The sequence below is a fragment of the Brachypodium distachyon genome, chromosome 2 (genome assembly GCF_000005505.3).
Source record: "Brachypodium distachyon strain Bd21 chromosome 2, Brachypodium_distachyon_v3.0, whole genome shotgun sequence".
Classification (NCBI taxonomy): Eukaryota; Viridiplantae; Streptophyta; class Magnoliopsida; order Poales; family Poaceae; genus Brachypodium; species Brachypodium distachyon.
Window position 1 is genome coordinate 1337097 of NC_016132.3, and position 17656 is coordinate 1354752.

The 17656-nt window shown below is 45.6% G+C and overlaps 4 protein-coding genes across 4 annotated transcripts; 1 reads left to right on the top strand and 3 right to left on the bottom strand.

Annotated features, from left to right (window-relative positions):
* Positions 1-2379: 2379 nt before the first annotated feature.
* LOC100837987 (endonuclease 2) lies at positions 2380-4537 on the bottom strand. Its single transcript, XM_003567901.4, has 9 exons — positions 4305-4537; positions 4044-4218; positions 3830-3946; positions 3672-3727; positions 3455-3538; positions 3267-3359; positions 3100-3167; positions 2806-2879; positions 2380-2646 (listed from the first exon to the last, which is right to left on the bottom strand). The coding sequence occupies exons 1-9, from the start codon at positions 4413-4415 to the stop codon at positions 2537-2539; spliced, it is 888 nt and encodes a 295-aa protein (XP_003567949.1). The 5' UTR covers positions 4416-4537; the 3' UTR covers positions 2380-2536.
* Positions 4538-6131: 1594 nt separating this feature from the next.
* LOC100840115 (endonuclease 2) lies at positions 6132-9608 on the top strand. Its single transcript, XM_003567908.4, has 8 exons — positions 6132-6326; positions 6433-6604; positions 8275-8376; positions 8484-8623; positions 8742-8834; positions 8936-9003; positions 9101-9174; positions 9280-9608. Exons 1-8 carry the CDS (start codon positions 6210-6212, stop codon positions 9408-9410), a joined length of 897 nt encoding a protein of 298 aa, XP_003567956.1. The 5' UTR covers positions 6132-6209; the 3' UTR covers positions 9411-9608.
* Positions 9602-11175, bottom strand: LOC100827659 (protein MAO HUZI 4, chloroplastic). Its single transcript, XM_003565240.4, has 6 exons — positions 11037-11175; positions 10755-10950; positions 10555-10655; positions 10353-10481; positions 10121-10209; positions 9602-10014 (listed from the first exon to the last, which is right to left on the bottom strand). Exons 1-6 carry the CDS (start codon positions 11079-11081, stop codon positions 9876-9878), a joined length of 699 nt encoding a protein of 232 aa, XP_003565288.1. The 5' UTR covers positions 11082-11175; the 3' UTR covers positions 9602-9875.
* Positions 11176-11629: 454 nt separating this feature from the next.
* LOC100843652 lies at positions 11630-16252 on the bottom strand. Its single transcript, XM_003567920.4, has 10 exons — positions 15673-16252; positions 15188-15325; positions 14172-14357; positions 13616-13753; positions 13382-13503; positions 13127-13259; positions 12922-13051; positions 12738-12817; positions 12526-12657; positions 11630-12299 (listed from the first exon to the last, which is right to left on the bottom strand). Exons 1-10 carry the CDS (start codon positions 16138-16140, stop codon positions 12063-12065), a joined length of 1764 nt encoding a protein of 587 aa, XP_003567968.1. The 5' UTR covers positions 16141-16252; the 3' UTR covers positions 11630-12062.
* Positions 16253-17656: the final 1404 nt, after the last annotated feature.

Sequence of the window (17656 nt, forward strand, 5' to 3'; positions counted from 1 at the left end):
TAGTACTCCTAGTAGTGGTGATCATTAATTGTTTAAGTCGTGGCGATATGCAACGGATGGAGGTGACAAGTCCCCCGGGGGAATCGTAAGCTCAACACGCTACTCCCTCTCTTGACTATATGCACCCGATATATCCAGCGCTAGAGCTAGCTAGCTTGCGAATATATGCGACGATTGTGATCGATCCACAAGCTATTAATTATAGAGTTTGATCACTGTTTTTCGACGGAGAGAGCGATTTTATTATAGGGTTTTTTTTGGCGGAAAAGAAAGCACGGTTTTTAACAGAAAAAAAGAACTAGCAAGAAACCAATTTCTTCTAAAAAAACAGTTTATTAGATTAAGATAACCACGCAAAAACTCCAGGAATTAACTAACAAGGCCACCTAGACATGGTTTCAAATTTTGGAAAATGGACAAAAAAAATCGGACCCTGCCAAACTTTTGGAAATCGTTTGAGTACTGATTCGAGCAAATTTCATTAAATTTTAAATATATTTTAACCAATTTAAATTTATTTGGATCATGTTTGAATCTAGTCCATAATTTTGAGCGACAAAAATTGAACCGTACCCCACGCTGAAGCTAACACCACGTCATAGTCGCCACCAATTGCACCGACCAAACGACTCCGACTTCACAACAGTCAAACCAAACCCAATAACACCACCACGGCCACAACTACCGGTCCAAGCTTTCACCCAGGATCGAAACGCAAATTAATAAATGTGTTGAATTTTGGTCCTGCCACTATTTACTTTGATCTCCTGGACATCTCTATCTCATGAAGGAATTCGGCACGTTTCCATATTGTGCAAGCTAGAGCCATACCGTGATATATTCACACGGAACCTGATTAGGATAAAGCCGACAATAGATATATACCTAGCTGCTAGGTATACAATTAAATGAAAAGAACTTTTCGCAACATAAAGTAAATCTTACCTAGAAATCAAGAAGAGAGAGTAGTGTGCGTTTGTGCTACAGTGCTAGTCGACTAAAGTAGCGTAGCCAGCTGGAAAAAACACACAGGATACACAGATTCATATATTCCTAGCTAGTGTGCAGTGCTCTAATTAAGTTCGGCAATTTTGATGAAGGAAAGATTAATTAGTACAGGATCGACGGAAACCGAATCATGATTGTATGGCTCAGATTCAACATCCATTACCGGTACAATGATTTGGATAAAAATCCAAAAAACTACAAAGTAAATCTTATAACTAAAAATTACATTGAAGTCTTTCAAATAAATCTTCTTTGTGGTATCAATCTTCGCAACAAGAAGTACTGTCAAGGTTTCAGTAAAGATACTGCAATCATACTGGAGTAAGGACACCGCTACTCGAACACCTCCACCAACTTGACTACCTTCGAAGGTTTGAAAAAAAACCTTGAGTCGCTTATCAAAAAAGATGAGAAGTCATGAACATTGAACGTACTTGGCCGGGGATGACCCTCTGAAGGTACAGGTCGTCAAACCACAAAATCTTCATCAGGACACCAAAGAAGAACTCCAAAGCCACAAAAAAATGTCAATAAAAGCACTACACGCTAACAAAAACTCATCAGATCCGTGTGAACAGATCTGCGAGTACACAAACCCAAATCTCACAAGATCGGACATACCGAACGTGTGGACGGGAAAACTCTCTGGCTCCGTGGCATCACCCACAAAGGTGCCGCCGCAGAAGAAGAAGAACCGGAGTACCTTTATTCTCAACGACGCCGCATCCTCCACCATAGCTTCGCCGACGAGGAACACACACTATAAAACTGAAGTCTTCTTGAAACGTGTAGAAAAATCTGATGTTCCCCTCACCTCGCAGCACCGAGATAGCGCCAGAGCCGAGGGGAACGGCAAATTTCCATGCTAGCTATACAAGGTTGCTTCTTTTGCAAGATCTAATCGCCTGTCTGTTGGAGTAGCTTAAGCAAAGGTTTTTTTTTAGTGCAAGTAGCTTAAACAAAGGTAGCCTGCGTTTGCTGGGCTATCCGGAAAGCGCAGACTGGGCCGTGATTCTAGCTGGCCGTACCGCAACGGGAGATCGTGCTTTGCAACACATCCGTCAGGACCTTTTCCACCAGGCAGGCCCAAGATCCAGCCTGGAATATGTGAAATACAACTTCTCAACAGAAAATATCCCCCCTAAAAAAACAGAAAATATCCGGTAGAAGTGGAAACCACGGTACGGTGAAAGTTACATGAAAAGTCATATTTTTGGATGGACAGAGTATCAGGCACGGACCTTCTAAAATGATTTTTTTGCGATTTTACTTTTTAATTTCGGAAGCCATTTCGCCTACCTCTTCAATGTTCCCTTAAGGGCCTTTTTTGTTTGGAAAATTTTGAAAGCATGGACACGACAGTAAAAACAATTTTAGTAAAGAATCCTCCAGATATCCTACGAAAATAATTTGTATAAAAAAGAAGCCCTAATAATACCTGTCTTAACTTTATTACAAACGAAACACGAATAATATAGAGTTTCTCGGTACAATTTGGGCCAAATTCAGCAAACTGCTGCAAAAATAATCATGCTGTCTTCGTCTCCCCAAATATTCTGTTTAGTGTAGCTGCTAATCGGACGCCACCCTGCGCCAGCCTCAAGCTCACAACCGGTAGCCTGCTCCCGAAATAGGCATCTGCAGCCAACAAAAACGAGTAACCAGTCGATCAACCAACCAGCGCTTGATATTCCTCATAAAAAATAAACTAATTAGGGATTAACAAAATAATGTCAGTGTGCTGAAACTCTTCAAAAATATACGTGCACACGATAATTCGATATGTAGTACAGGTACCTCCCAGAGTTGAATCTTCTTTGGCGTTCTTGTACGCCCAGTCGCAGGCTGCAGTAATGCTCTCAGAAGCGTATCTTGCAGTGGGGAAATGATACATCAAATCATTAAACACAATTATATCAGGTGTAATGATCGGTAATCTGTAACATAGGGAGATATATTTTCGGATTGTTGCTATAATTGATTATACAGCTAGTTTTCCTGGATATGAACTATGAATCAAATAAATTGACACTGAACATTCATGTTTGCCTGTGAAACTAAGCATATACGAAACTAAGCATATACACATACATGTCAGGGCATGCCGTCTGGTTCTTGCTGCACTCTTCCCACCCTTGCACTTTCTCTGACCACTCTCCCTGCAGTTAAGCAGTGACAATATCAGATATAATTACAAACCAAATCCACCTGACGAACCAGCTAAATCATAAGAAAACTTCTTCAGAACAGTTTCGCACCGTGATGTTCTTCGTCAGGGCGTCGACGAATTCGGCTGTGCCGCGATCGTAGTAGTCGTCTTCCGCCGTCTCTATGATGCTCGCATCCCAAACCTCACGATACAAAAGAAAAATCCATCATTGCCATATACTACTTATTACAGTAGATTCTTTGAAGTCTGTAACTGAAGTCTGAAGATGAGGCTTACATGATGGAGGACGGTCTTCCTCTTATACCAGTGGACGTCAATGGTGTTCCCTCCTCTATCAGAAGTAAACCCCACATGAAGTGGCTACAACCAACCCAAATTCGCAGTTCATAAACAAGCATCATCAACTAACTAAACTTGCAAGCCACAACAACAGGAACACTAGCCAAAAATTGACAGGATTTCACAGAAGGAACCGAATTCGATTCGGCAGTACCTGGTGGATGTCTCCCATGAAATGCGACAGGAACAAGAGCGCTTGCGTCAGGTTATCTGCAGCATTCAAGAAAAATATGTACTTTGGTCAGTATGATGACAAGAATGAACAATTCGTCCTGATTGCTCTGAAGTTTGCGGAGTCGAATAGAACAGTACATTGGGCAGAGGAAGAATGTGATGACGATGATCCGTAGGTGAGGAGCTGGGAGGTGTAGTTGTTGATGGCGCCGGCGACGCAGCGGCCCTTGACGCCGTCATTGTCCTTGCAGTCCCCTGACAAAGGTAATTTGGGTCGCCATGGATGGATGAATGCCATTGCCAAGTTTCAGTCCAGCTGCAGTGCAGACTGGGAGACAGAGGATGCTCTTACTGTCGTAGCTGTAGCCGCAAAGGTTGTCCGGGGTGTCGATGAAGTGCAGCGGCGCCGACCAGTGGTACCTGAACCTGACGTTGTCGGCCCACGAGCAGACGCTGCTCAGGTTGCCGCCGGCGTCCCGCGGCAGCAGCGCCTTCACCGCCGCCGCCGCCGCGCCGCTCAGCCGGCTCTGCCAGCCACACGCATCACGATGCGTCAGATACAGCCAGATCATGAGGTTTTATAGGAAGCAAGAACAGAGGAAGGAGGGAATGCCTGTGCGATCTGGCAGATCATGAGGTGGCCGTCGACGCCCCAGCCGTGCGCCGGCGCCGGGAGCGGCGAGACGGCGGCGGCCAGGAGGAGGACGAGAAGCAGGGGCGCCATGGCGGAGAGACCGGGGACGGCAGATGGAGCTCTGCTCTGCTGTGCTGGGGTGCGTCTGTGATTTATGCAGGATTTTGGAAGGGGATCGGCGGGATCAGCGGCGTACGCAGTAAAGCGCGGGATATCTTTTCCTTGGGAATTATTAATGCTGGACCATGAATACGTACGCTCTGCGAGCAGCTGTTCACATCACGCGCGCTGAAGAATGCAAATCATGTTCATACAATGTCGATGGAGAAAAAGCTGGAAAATGCGAATCATGTTCATACAATGTCGATGGAGAAAAAGCTGGAAAATGCGAATCATGTTCATACCATGTCGATGGAGAAACTAGAGGCTACTAGCCTAATACCCGTGGTACGGATAATACAAATTAAACTACTCATTATAGATAAATTAGACTAAAAACAAGTATGATATATTAGCGATATTTGCTAGTAATAATATCTCCAACTCTGGTGGCAAACGTCGTTATCATGTTAGTTTATTAAGATTTAGTGTTTGCATTAGAAAGAAATGAAAAGTTTTTTACAATAAAAGAAGGTGACGGACCGTCGCCACCAATTGACTCTTTCATAAGAGTAAAGATATCGTGTGGAATATCCATCCTTCCTGCGTAAGCATTCAGCCGTTTTTCACATGCGCGATTGTTTCGAATCAACTCGCACTCCATCCCTCTGTCTGGTTTTGCATCTGATTAATTTTTCCATGCACACCATTGAGTTTTCTTCAAACCCACCCGCAATCCGCAAAAGATATCTCATTAAGTTTGCTGATATTTCATTCCTATTTAATCAAATATCATTGAAATATTCATTAAATTACATTAATTATTTCATTAAAATTTCATTAATATTTCATTGAGTTCTCTTCAAATCCACATGCAATCCGCAAAAGGTATCTCATTAATTTACTGATATTTCATTCCTATTTAATCAAATATCATTGATATATCATTGAAACCTCATTAATATTTCATTAAAAAAATTACATGCGGTGTGTCGTGACAAATGACCACAACATTGTAATGGTGCTGGGCAAAGTCAGAATCCGACGATGTGTTTTCGGCAAAGACAGCAAAATAACGGTGTGTTGTGGCTAATTTTCCCAAATTTCATTCATATTTAATTAACATATTCGATTCGACGGCTGATATTCATTAAAATATCATTTTGCTTCATCTCAGTCCACACATTATTCGATTCGATGGCTGACATTTTTGGTTCGCATGTTACCATGAAAAAGAGTGGTTTCCATCGGATACTTTCTCACATCAATACCCTGAAGGCATCTCCAAGGATTCGTGTTTTGGCCTGTAGACAAGAGTGTCAATGTCCGAGGTGGCATCCGCGTGTCGTTCCGAGTTTAGAGTTTTATTTGTTCGTGGACTAAACTATTTATTTGTTCCGAGTTTATGGACCATCGTTGTATTTTACTCTATAATAAATTAAACGGAAAAACACAAAAGAAATCGTGGAAACAGGAATGGGAAGAAGAAAAAGGATTTTTTTTTTCTTTCTTTTTTCTTTTTTGAGCGAAAGGATTTTTTTTCTTGTTGTCAAATGCCTATTGGGCCCAGTCCGAGTGAAAGTGCTTGTGGCAGCAGCCCACCACCTATTGGGCTCTAAGAACGGCAAGCCCAGCCCACGCACGTCTCTGTCCGAGCCGATCGAGTTCCGAGAGACGAGAACAATAAAGAGAGCAGGCTCTAAGAACAGGCAGCTCCCCTGCGTCGTCCGTCAGAAACTCAGAAGCAGCAGCAGCAGGAGCAGAGCAGAGGGAGAAGCCGGGAAGATGGCAGCACCGCGAGCGCGCCTGCCGCTGCTGCTGCTCCTCGTCCCTCTGCTGGACGCCGGCCGCGCCGCCGCGTGGGGCAAGGAGGGCCACATCATGGTCTGCAAGATCGCCGAGGTAACTAACCCCGTTCAATTCGCAGAGGCAATCTCGTCAGATCGAACTGTGCTGCCTGTTCGCCTGGTGCTGAATTGCGTTTGCGTCTGGGATGATGTGGTTGCAGAAGTACCTGTCGGCGTCGGCGGCGGCGGCGGTGCAGGAGCTGCTGCCGGAGGCGGCGGGCGGGGAGCTGTCGACCATGTGCCCGTGGGCGGACCAGATGCGGTTCCGCTACCACTGGGCCAGCCCGCTCCACTACGCCAACACCCCCAACGTCTGCAACTTCAAGTTCTCCCGTCAGTTATCCTCTTCACCCCCTCGCTTCTTCTCTGCCTTCAGTTTAAGCTCAATTACGGTTCTCGCGTAAACTGAACGGAGCACTTTAATCGCGCACCGTTAGTAGAGCCACCGCAAAAGTGCACTTCAACATTTTTGACTCCACGTAGATACATCCAGTCTCCAGACATACATGTCCCAAACTCCCAATGTGCCAGTAAACTGATCAGCCGATGTTTGTTTTGTTGTTGCTACAATTGGTTCAAGTCATCCAATTTTCAGTCAATTCTGTGTCCAAATTACAAAAACAGCATATACTTGTCATTCTCCATATGGATGCATTTTATTCCCCTTCAGTTGGAGGAAGTTTTAGATTAGCAGTACTAGACCATTTATGACGATGAATATCGACAACCGTGGAGACGTTGTGCACGTGCTGCATATGCATATGCCGATCGGCTGATCGCTTATCAATGTCGTGGTCACGACACAGGAAGATGTTGCTTGCCAGGAAGGGCTACCAGAGGTTGAGTAAGGATAAACAACTCTCTCATCGGCTTCGTTTGCTTGCTTCACGCATCACCACATTATCCTATTCCCATCCACTCCCCCTCAGCGCTTCCTCAACTCAACTCTCAACTCTGCATACATGTTCTTTTCAGCCAACCGCTTCCATAGTAAGACAGGGAATACTACTCAATTATTAAAATAAAAAATCCCTAATTTTCTGTTTGGAAAGAATAAATCTCTCCAATTATACGTCGACAGCTTAAACAATTTGCACGAGGCAAGTGTGCGCCATGTATATTATCTGTTTCCGGATCAGAACAAAATATTGCACTTGTTTATTTTATGAGCACGTTTTCATGGGACCAGCTATATATGTACGGAATTTATATTGAGCGAACATCGCTCTTTAGTCTCTCGGAGCGAACGATCTGCTGGCCATCCGATTGAGAAGAGTGTATCTGAGATCGCGCCACGTGTCTTGTGGAGGTGACACTTTAGTTATGTGTGGCGTGGCAACTTTAGTTCTGTATGGATGACAACTTTGACCTGTGAGGATGGCAACATTAGTTCTGTGCGGGTGGCAACTTTACTCCGTCGTGTCAGAAAACTAGAAAGCGAACATTTAATTCCGTGGGATGACAAATTTAGTTCTGTAAACTTGGCATCGTGTGGATGACATGTATGTACGTTGTCTGCCGGCCACCGGCGAACACATGCATGTATGCCCACATCGGTCGATAAATTAAGTAGCACCATAACGTGCATGTGTTATTTTTTGACAAAGGAGAAGATTCTCTTGCTTCTGCATCCGTCGGTATATACGCAGTACTCCCTCGGTCCGACAAAAGATGTCTCAAGTTCGTCAAAATTTAAATATATTTAGACATGACTCGGTGTATAGATGCATTCAAATTAGTCAAAATTCAGACATCCTTTGTTGGACAGAGGAAGTACTACCATTCAATTTTAATCAAAATGGCAAATCGGCTTTGAATAATAACAAATAAACAGTCGAGATGTTTCCAGCTTGGGATGATAATAATGTGCATGTAATGAGGCAAAGGGAAGAGCCTGAGAAACTGACTAGACAATCCAGGCAAACGTGTCATGATTTCTGAAGGTTGTTCAGCATCAAGCACGAGCTCCTGGATTGAGCTGACTGTGTTACTGCTCCTTTCAGGGGATTGCCACAACTCTCGTGGGCAGCAAGGGATGTGCGTCGTGGGAGCCATCAACAACTACACGGACCAGCTCTACAGCTACGGAGACCCCAAGAGTTCATGTAAGCACTAGTGCACACGAGCTTTATACTGATACACTGAACACTGTCGAAACAGGGCTAAGAGGGGTTCTGAACATTGATTTGATTCACTCATTCAAACAACCCAGATAACCTGACGGAGAGCCTGATGTTCCTGGCCCACTTCGTCGGCGACGTGCACCAGCCGCTGCACGTCGCCTTTGAGAAAGACGAAGGCGGGAACACTATCATGGTGCACTGGTACCGGAGGAAAGCCAACCTGCACCATGTATGCCCTGCTCTTTCATCTTCACCTTCCGCAAAATACACTCTTCGTGTAAAATTCAGAGATTTACCTACACACAGTTCACTGATCTTTTTTTATCTGAACTGTTGTGTTTTCCTAGGTGTGGGATGTCAGCATCATAGACACGGTGATGAAGAACTTCTATAACAGGAGCCTGGACACCATGGTGGATGCTCTCAAGGGGAACCTGACAGTGAGTACACTAGCAAACTCTCCAGATATTATTTTCCTTATCAGGTTCAAAGTAGTACTATATGCTAGCTCTTCTTTTTCTGATGATGCTGTTGATTGTAGAATGGGTGGTCCGACGATGTTAGTCACTGGGAAAATTGCGAGAACAAAAGGGCAACCTGCGCAAATGAGTATGTTTTGTATACAAACACTCAAAGTTTTTTGTTCATATATAGTGCAATTTGATCACGAAATTTGACATAAGAACATATCTAATGTGTCGTGCAGCTATGCAATTGAGAGCATACATTTGTCATGCAATTATGCCTACAAAGATGTGGAGCAAAATGTTACTCTAGGAGGTAAGTCTCTACATCACGATGGTATTATGAAAACTACAAATACAATTTGCATTTACCTAGATTACAGTACTGATGGTTCAAGCAACGCCGCACTCTGCAATGCAGATGATTATTATTTCTCCCGGTACCCGGTTGTGGAGAAGCGATTAGCGCAGGCCGGCATCAGATTGGCATTGATACTCAACAGGATATTTGACAAGGACAAAGCAGATGTTATACCATTACATGTACAGTAAAAGCTATAACTACAGCACAAAAAATACAGGGTGGAAAGCATTATAGCTGCCGCATTGTTTGATCAATTTGTCACTTCAATAAGTTTGCACATTCTGTAATAAGAAACACATCAGCTATGTAATTATTTGTACAGTTGTAAACCCTCTATTTGTTCGAACAATACACAATCCAGAAGTGCAGTACAAAGCAATGATTCATTTTCTCTCATCTTCTTCATTTGAAAGTTACTGTTTTGTCTGAGATTATACATAAATTAATTACAACAGTATAATCAGCTCTTCTAGACTTTCGAGCTTTCTAGATGATAAGTAATTCGGTTGCCCAAGCAATCCCAACAAGAGGTAGGAAATAATAAATTTGAATCTATCTGTAACAAATGGTGCGCCGAATCATCTTTATTCATATTCGAATCACACAATATCCACCGTCTAAACAATAACAGTAGCCTACACACAACCCGATCGTCAATGTGAGCGGCCCGTCGAACCCGCCAGTACCTTAGTCAACGCGTGAGCCGCGATCCCGATGGGGCAGAAGAGCAGGCACAGCGACACCGAATGCCTGGTCTCGATGTTGTTCTTGATGCCATCATGGTACACCTGCCTGCATCACCAGGCAGACAAAAAAACAGAAACACAAACATGAGCATGTTCCTCGCAATCACAGCGCAGCTATGTAACCCAGCCACTCTGTAAGAACAGCTGCTAACCTGGCGGCGAAGAGGTCAACGGCGAGGAGGTGGATCCAGGCGGAGGCGACAGTCATCTCGCTCGCAAACATCCTCACGATGCCAGGCAACTGCGACGCGACATCAATGAACCAAGCGTGTGTTATTCAGTTATCCTCAATGCACGATTAAACTTGCAGATAAAGTAGATGTTGTGGTTTCAGGTTTCAGCATTGCTGCTGCAGAGTGTGCAACGGTGGTGCTGGTGTCTGACCTCCGGGAGCCAGTACTTGCTGGCGAACATGGCGCGGATGGTGTCGGGGGTCCAGGAGAGGTAGAGCAGGTAGGCGTAGAGGATGCCGAGCGCCACGTAGGGGGCCGTGCTCTCCACGGTGCGCTTGGTCTGCGCCGAGAAAGGGCGTGAGTCGATGATTCTCCGGTCAGTGGAGAGGGAAGGAGAGGTGATGTGGTCTTACGATGTCGGCATTGGGGGCGGCGATCATGAGCGTGTAGAAGGGGAGCACGGCGATGGTGCCCAAGGTGAAGGCAGAGCTGGCAATCTGCGGCGTCGTCATCCCTATCAGCAGGAGATTACCCAATCAGTAATCCAGCCATGGCGCAGAGAGTGGAAGCTAGAATTGTGAGGTCTTGGTTAGAAGAGGAGCTGTGTGCGTACATGCGCGAGGGCGGAGCAGAGGCGCCCTGCGGCGGCAGCCGGCGGCGGAGGCGGGGAGAGGGGCCGCGGCAGTGGCGGCGAGGTCCGGTCGGGTAAGGGGGGCGCCCCAAGAGCACGCGCGGGCCTGGTCGGCGTGGAGGGAGGCCAGGCGCGTCACCGCCGGCCGGCTCAGCTTCAGAAGGGGCAGACCAACGACCTGCAGGCGAGAAACAAGAAATCAGCATCAGAATTGAAGAGAAATGCACGGCGAAAGGAGTTGCGGCTAGGGTAAGCTAATCTTACCCGGGAGGTTGGGGAGAGCGCGAGGGCGTAGGGGGTGGCCGCCATTTCCTGTTGTTCTTGCTGGGAGGTGTTGCCGTGGCCGTGGCCGTGGCCGTGTTCTGGGAGGAAGCGGGCGATGAGCTGAGGAGACAGAGGAGAGCAGAGCAGCCATTTTGGTCCCTCCCCTTTGTACTAGTAGTGGTAAGGTAGATCCGCCTGGATTTGATGAGTGAGCACCGAACGTGTTGTTGCTGCCTTGCCATCTCGGGGGGAGAGGAGAGGTCGGCCGGGGCGGTGCATAGGCATAGCCACCGTCCGCCCGTCTCATCCAACCACGTCCCGGTTCATAGTTTATCCCCAACTCCATTCATTCATCCATTGCATCACCACTCACCGGTCAAGCTAACCCATGTGCCCACGTGCCGCCTATCTTTGCCTCCGCGGCGATCTGTCCCGTCTCCGGCAGCCGGCCGCCCGCCTCCGGCTCGACACGTGGATCATTCTTCGGTGACCAACACGGCTCTGCATCTGCAAATAGAAGGTTACCAAACCAAAACAAGAGAGGACAACACAGGTGAAATGAAAATGATAGTAACAGCATAACACCACAGATCAGACAGCTGGATATCAAGTTATCAACACCAATTAACGAATACATATATATATATGGTTCCGACTTTAACACCCATAAACACATGGGTTCCGGTAAAACAAAGGTAAACGACACAGGTCCGGAAAAAAGCAAAACTGTTTTCTTCTCATCGTCTCACAGGTAAACGAGCCATTTGGCCGAACCTTCTGCTGCTGATCAGTCTAACCGATTTAACTTAAAAAACTCTCTGCAAAGTCGCTGCTGCTGCTGCTGCTGACATCTCCTCCCAAGCGGACTTGGGAGCAGACGCTGAAAAACCTAGTATACCTTTCCTTTCCCTAGGATCTACTATCCCTCTCCCCCTCTGTCTTATTTCCCTCCCCCCGGCATCTACTTCATTTGGATGGTATGTATAAAGCTTTGATCAACAGCGGCCGGCGGACGGACGGTGCTGTCTAGACGGACAGGTAGGCCGACGCCATGGCCTGGAGCTTCTCCAGCTCAGCTGGGAGGTCCAGGTCAGGGGACAGCACGAAGCCAGCCGCCGCGGCGAGCGCGATCACCAGCAGGCTTCCCTTCAGGCAGGTTGCGCCGCGGGACAGCCTTCCCAGGATCACCTTGCACAGCTTGTCTACTTCTTTGATGGTTGCCTTCTCTCCAGAGTCTTCAGCTTCTTCTAGAGCCACCTCATTCTGCAAGACCAACCAAATGTGCAGATTTAGAATACAAGAGCATCCAGGTATACCGTTGATGGTTCAACTTCAGTTTAACACTGTCAATGCTATTGACTGACGGCCACAGGAGTGTATCTCATTTCGACATTAAAAAAAGCTGAACCACATTGTACTAAACTTGCACTAGTTATTCCTAACATTTTAGTATCCAAAGTTGGCAAAACAATTGGAGCATTTAGCTCACCTTAGCCTTCATGTTCTTCAGAGTTGTTTTGAGAGCTTCAATATTGAGCTTAGGAGAGATTTCCTTCCAACCAGCAGCCAATTTGCTCAAGGCAATGACACTGGCCTTGATATTTTCTGGGTGAAGCTTTTCCTGCAAACAGAAATTAAACATCAGGGGCGACCTTCTTGGCTGGGGCTCTACAAAGGGTACCAAGGCAAAAGATTACTCACCCACTGCTTGTAGGACTCTGCACTTTGAGTCAGGCACCAAATGAACACATCAGCAGCCTCCCTGGTGAGCTCTGCATTGTCTGATCAAAAATACACAAATAAGCTAACCGGACTTTGCAAAAACAAATGTAACTAGCTTTTTATTGCAAAAACAAGCCACTGAAACAACAGCGTTTCAACTCACTTTCTTGCATTGCTTTCACACTTAAAGGCAAAAGCTGTTGTGCTGCTTGCTTCACAGATTTAGATCCAGGGTGGCCAGCAAGAGTCAGCTCCTTTATTTTAAGGTAGTAAACTTCAAACCTCTCTGTAGCCTAAAGAGTTGCATGCAACAATTAGAACATTGGCTCATACTGAACATGCAGTAAACAGGAGGAGGGAAAAACAACCTTGACACGGGCATTAGAAAGCGGGAATGCACATCTCATGAAAAGATCAAATGCACTAGGGGGGATCAGGCGCTCCCCCTTTCTAATAGCGCCATTCAATAAGATAGCCTGAGCTTTGATTGGAGAATAAAATCTGCACACAAAATCTTGTTAAAAACTTTTTAAGTGTACGACTATGAACTGTAAGGTACAGTCAGAACATGCTCCATAATAAAACAAAGCAATATTGTTAAACAGGTTTACAGCAAGTAATACCTTTCGAGCAACTGCAAAACTATATCTCTTGACTGAGGATTCACACTTGACTTTCCACATATTGTGGGAAACAGGGAGTGAGCCCAGCAAAACATTCCTGACACTAAGTCACCTTGAGATGCCTATGATATAACACGAAAAATGTATAAGGATATAGAAAACCATACAGATTACGGCCTCAAAAGTAATTAGCGTCATTCAGAGCAAGCAAGAAGGCATCAAGAAAACTAATACCTGAGCAATAACCCAGGCAACGATGGGAAGTTTTTCCGGTACAAGATTTTTACTGTTCCCCACTATTTTTGGGGAAAGGTTTATTAGCACCTCTGGCTTCCTTCTTAAAGTCAAGGCAAGCACAACAAAGATTGCAACCTGGCAAAAGCAATGTTTAGTTACACACGGCCAGTCAAAACATCAACTCCAACAAGAAATTGGTGCATTATTGTAATCACAAGTTCAACAAGTAACGTTAAGACTTATGCTGGTTAAAATACAAGATTAACAATCTAGATTCATATCTAAGATCAATATGCAATGTAGGATGCCAGCAAATAAAATATACAATTTGCAGAATCTACCTATGAAATGCAAGATGGTTGTTCGAGCACCAGGTCTTTCTACCTGAATCAGCACTTCAGTGCAGCTAAAATGGTGCTAGACTCGGTTGACAAGGGTTCAGGATCAACACATAGCATTTGCAAGTAAATATATAGTTTGTGTTTTCCATGAATCTACGATACTTCCTATGATGAACTGGTGATAGGTAAAGTCGTAATGGACTGAGTGCTACCTGGGCTTTTGGAGTTTGTTGGACAACCTTCTTCGAATTCTTTGGTCCCACTGCTTGACCTGACAACTCAGACATGATGCTATCTATACACCACAAAACAAATTCTCCCAGGGCTTCAGGAGACTTCCGATTGATCCAGTCACTCGCCGTCTTGCAAACTGGCTCAGGAATATGACACAATGGGATCTGCTCGATACATCATACAACAACCAATTAGGCGCATCACAAAAAAATATACAAGTATAAAGCAAGGCCAATCTCATTCTTAAATGTATGCAAGATAAAGATCAATCATGTTGATTACGTCAAAATGGCAATGGTGCTGCAGAAACACGTGCAACGTCTAATCATCTATGAAGTGTGTGCACCTTTAGCAGTAATAGTTGGAGCATGCAGGTGAAAGCGTAGTAATTAAATTACCATATCCAGGTAAATTAGGACACACGGTTATGGAAAAAAGTATGTACTGCCAACCTGCACAAACTTGCCAAAACCGTTGGACTAACCGGCATTATCGACATGCACACAAACGTACTACATTTATTATTGACGCATAGATGTAAAAAATGCCTTGTAGGGCTAACGCCATAGTCAATATAATATTCTGATGACGATAAATAACTTTACACAGTACCTTAACTGGAATTCAGATGATTAATGATACTGGACAGCCACCGAAAGTACCATGACAGTTTCATAAACCTAAACGACGCCTGAAGCAGTACCAGTGTAAATGGTGTAAGAACATTTAGCAGTCGCATAATTAATAAAACCACTACACAAACAACTAACGACAAGCATATTAATTACTATCAACATTAATTACTATCAACATTGGCGCGAACCCTAAAATTCTACAAGGATCCTATAAACCACGATTCTAATCCACATGTAATTCAAATACAACATTCATGTGTATAAAGAATTCAAATACAACAACCATATGCATAAAGAATTCAAATACAACAATCATATGCATAAAGAATTGAGGAACCTCGGGTGAAGTAATAACTTACATCCACCATCTTATCCACAGGTGATTCCTTGAACATCTTTGCCCAGGGGAACTGGGCAGCGCTGACGCTGGCAAATGCTCGGCCAAAGTAGTCAGCAAACCTCATGAGCTGGATGCCCTCCTGGTTCTCGTACGAGGCCTGCACACACAGAACAAACAATTGGAATCTCGGAAACAAAAACAGAGTTGCAACCTTTACAGCACGACAGGAAAGCTTTCCCGAGATCCTACCATCCTGAGATCCAACTTTACCGCTGCAGGACTAGTCGTACTATGCGAGAATTTTCTGTCCTCATAATCCGAAACTACTAATGACCGAACATTCAACGGGAATTGGGGCAGAGCCCGGCGAGATCCAGCGCTAAACCCCGGTCAGATCCGATCCATGACGAAGAGACAAAACCATGATCCAGGCCGGGCCTCGCGAGATCTGACCTCTAAACAAAGCATTTCGGTAAGGGGGAGGCGGGGGGATATTGGTATTACCGAGATGTCGACGAGATGCGCCTCGAGGTTCTCGGCGTCGATCAGGCGTGCGGCGTCGAGGACCGTGACCTTGGGCTTCTTCACCTTGGGCTTCTTCGGCTTCTTCTCCTCAGCAGGCTGGGCGGAGGAGCGAGCCGCCGCCTCGTCGGAGTCGTCGTCGGAGTCGTCGGAGCGGGCCCATGCAGCGATGGGGCCGTCCGCGTCGGCCGCGGCGTCCCTGGCGGCCTGGATCGCGCGGTGGCGGTCCTGGGCGCGCTTGTCGACGCCCTCGAACACGCCGGGCCTGCCGCCGTTGGCCAGATCGGCCCCGGCGGGCGCGGTGGAGGGCGCCGGCTGCGGCTTTCGGTGGCGCTTGGGGTAGGTGACCTTCTGCCATCCGTGAGAGGGGTCGGCGGAGGCGGGCGCGGAGGAGGAGGATGAGGCGGCGAAGGCGTCCAGGGAGGCGGCGCTTACGTCGTCCATTGCCATGGCGCGGCGGAGCGGTGGTAGGGGCGCAAGCGCGAGGGAAGGGCGAGAGGAGTCGTTGGAGAGAGCAGGCAGGAGGAGAGGTGAGGAGAGCGAGGAGGAGGAAAACGAGGGGGGTCCGGGGATTTTATTCTGAGCCGGGGACGCGAGGTGCAGTTCAGTTTCTACTGCTTTCTGGGTTTGGGTTTCTCTCCTGATCTCGTTCCCGTGTGTGTCCCAAGCTCTGCGATTTGATTACGTGACGTCTATAGACCTTTTCTTTTTTCGACGTAATCCTTTTTCTTCTTTCTAACTACTCTTTTTTATGTCGACGTAATTTTGTACTTGCTCCTTTTTGGTGGTAGGATGAATTTCGAGCCTTTTGTTACTGGTAGTACTTGTTTGTTATTGGCCTTTTCTTATGATGCCTTTCAAACCTGCCTGGTACACTCTTTTTTTGTAAGAACCTGAACACTCCGTATTAGATTCTTTGAAAGACTGGCTTGTTATTCAGGTTTTTAAGTTTTTTATCAGTTGTAAATATAAGTAGATTTTATGTTGGGAGAGACGTAGATATCGTAAAAATGTCACTCAAACGTGGACATAGGGCATCTGAGGTCCGTCAATTTTCATGTGCATGAACATAGAGCAACCACGTTATTATTTAGGGTTACTGTATGTTGTCAACGATAAATATAATTAGGTTTCTTTTTATGTAGGTGCGACAAGAGTGAAAATGTCGAGACTCGAATGTGCAACAGCGGATATGTCGCCCGTGTAAGAAGAGGCGGATACAGCCGTCCGGTATTGTTAAACGTGCGGAGCAAGTAAACTGGACGTGCACGTAGCATGCATGTCGTTGCACCACCTTTTTGTTTCACGGCATTGACTTATCGACATCTTTTTGCTTAACTTGGATTACTTGGTACGAATGACAATGGTGCATCACTAGTTGTTTTTTATCCATGGATGAATGCGTGCAAGATTTGTATTTTTAGGGTTGGTGAGACGTCGTTGTGGACACGCGAAAACCCATATGAGGACCCCAGGGGCACGTGGCGTCCATGTAAAAGGAGGCGGGAACAACACTAACACGACAAAATTAGTTTTGTTTCCTTATGCGGTTTGATTTTGTTAGGAATTTCGTGACGCTATGGATATAAGTACATTGCCAGCTGTGTGGATAAGTCGGGGATCCAAAACGGAAATTTAATTCGGATAACTCCATAAGAGCAATGACGTGTTTTGTTATACTGATAAGTGTAGTTGGAGTATCCTTTTGATCATGACACTTGATTTCTTCTTTACACCTCATGTTTTGACAAAAGACGTCGTGACCGTCGCGTATTTAAAACCTACACGCTAGTATTATTTACGGAGATTGTTTGTGAGTTCCAGCAATTATGCCGTATATTATTTACGCATACCTAGATGCGTTAAGTAGAAAGTATTATACTTTCCATTGACCAAAAGTCTCGTGTCGATATTAAAATTCCGTATATTCCTTCTGTCCCATATTAAGTGCCGAAATATTAAATGT

What these genes read in the sequence shown, in the direction of transcription:
- LOC100827659 (XM_003565240.4), bottom strand. Translation starts at nt 11,081, where the DNA reads ATGGCGGCCACCCCCTACGCCCTCGCGCTCTCCCCAACCTCCCGG. An exon ending in CGCTCTCCCCAACCTCCCGG is followed by an intron (nt 10,951 to 11,036) that starts GTAAGATTAGCT and finishes TCTCGCCTGCAG; the next exon opens with GTCGTTGGTCTGCCCCTTCT. An exon ending in TCTGCTCCGCCCTCGCGCAT is followed by an intron (nt 10,656 to 10,754) that starts GTACGCACACAG and finishes TCCTGCTGATAG; the next exon opens with GGATGACGACGCCGCAGATT.
- LOC100837987 (XM_003567901.4), bottom strand. Translation starts at nt 4,415, where the DNA reads ATGGCGCCCCTGCTTCTCGTCCTCCTCCTGGCCGCCGCCGTCTCGCCG. An exon ending in ACATTCTTCCTCTGCCCAAT is followed by an intron (nt 3,728 to 3,829) that starts GTACTGTTCTAT and finishes TGAATGCTGCAG; the next exon opens with ATAACCTGACGCAAGCGCTC. An exon ending in AGAAGATTCAACTCTGGGAG is followed by an intron (nt 2,647 to 2,805) that starts GTACCTGTACTA and finishes TGTTGGCTGCAG; the next exon opens with ATGCCTATTTCGGGAGCAGG.
- LOC100843652 (XM_003567920.4), bottom strand. Translation starts at nt 16,140, where the DNA reads ATGGCAATGGACGACGTAAGCGCCGCCTCCCTGGACGCCTTCGCCGCC. An exon ending in GTTTTGCAGTTGCTCGAAAG is followed by an intron (nt 13,260 to 13,381) that starts GTATTACTTGCT and finishes TTTTGTGTGCAG; the next exon opens with ATTTTATTCTCCAATCAAAG. An exon ending in TGAAGAACATGAAGGCTAAG is followed by an intron (nt 12,300 to 12,525) that starts GTGAGCTAAATG and finishes TTGGTCTTGCAG; the next exon opens with AATGAGGTGGCTCTAGAAGA.
- LOC100840115 (XM_003567908.4), top strand. Translation starts at nt 6,210, where the DNA reads ATGGCAGCACCGCGAGCGCGCCTGCCGCTGCTGCTGCTCCTCGTCCCT. An exon ending in TGGTCTGCAAGATCGCCGAG is followed by an intron (nt 6,327 to 6,432) that starts GTAACTAACCCC and finishes ATGTGGTTGCAG; the next exon opens with AAGTACCTGTCGGCGTCGGC. An exon ending in GCAAAATGTTACTCTAGGAG is followed by an intron (nt 9,175 to 9,279) that starts GTAAGTCTCTAC and finishes TCTGCAATGCAG; the next exon opens with ATGATTATTATTTCTCCCGG.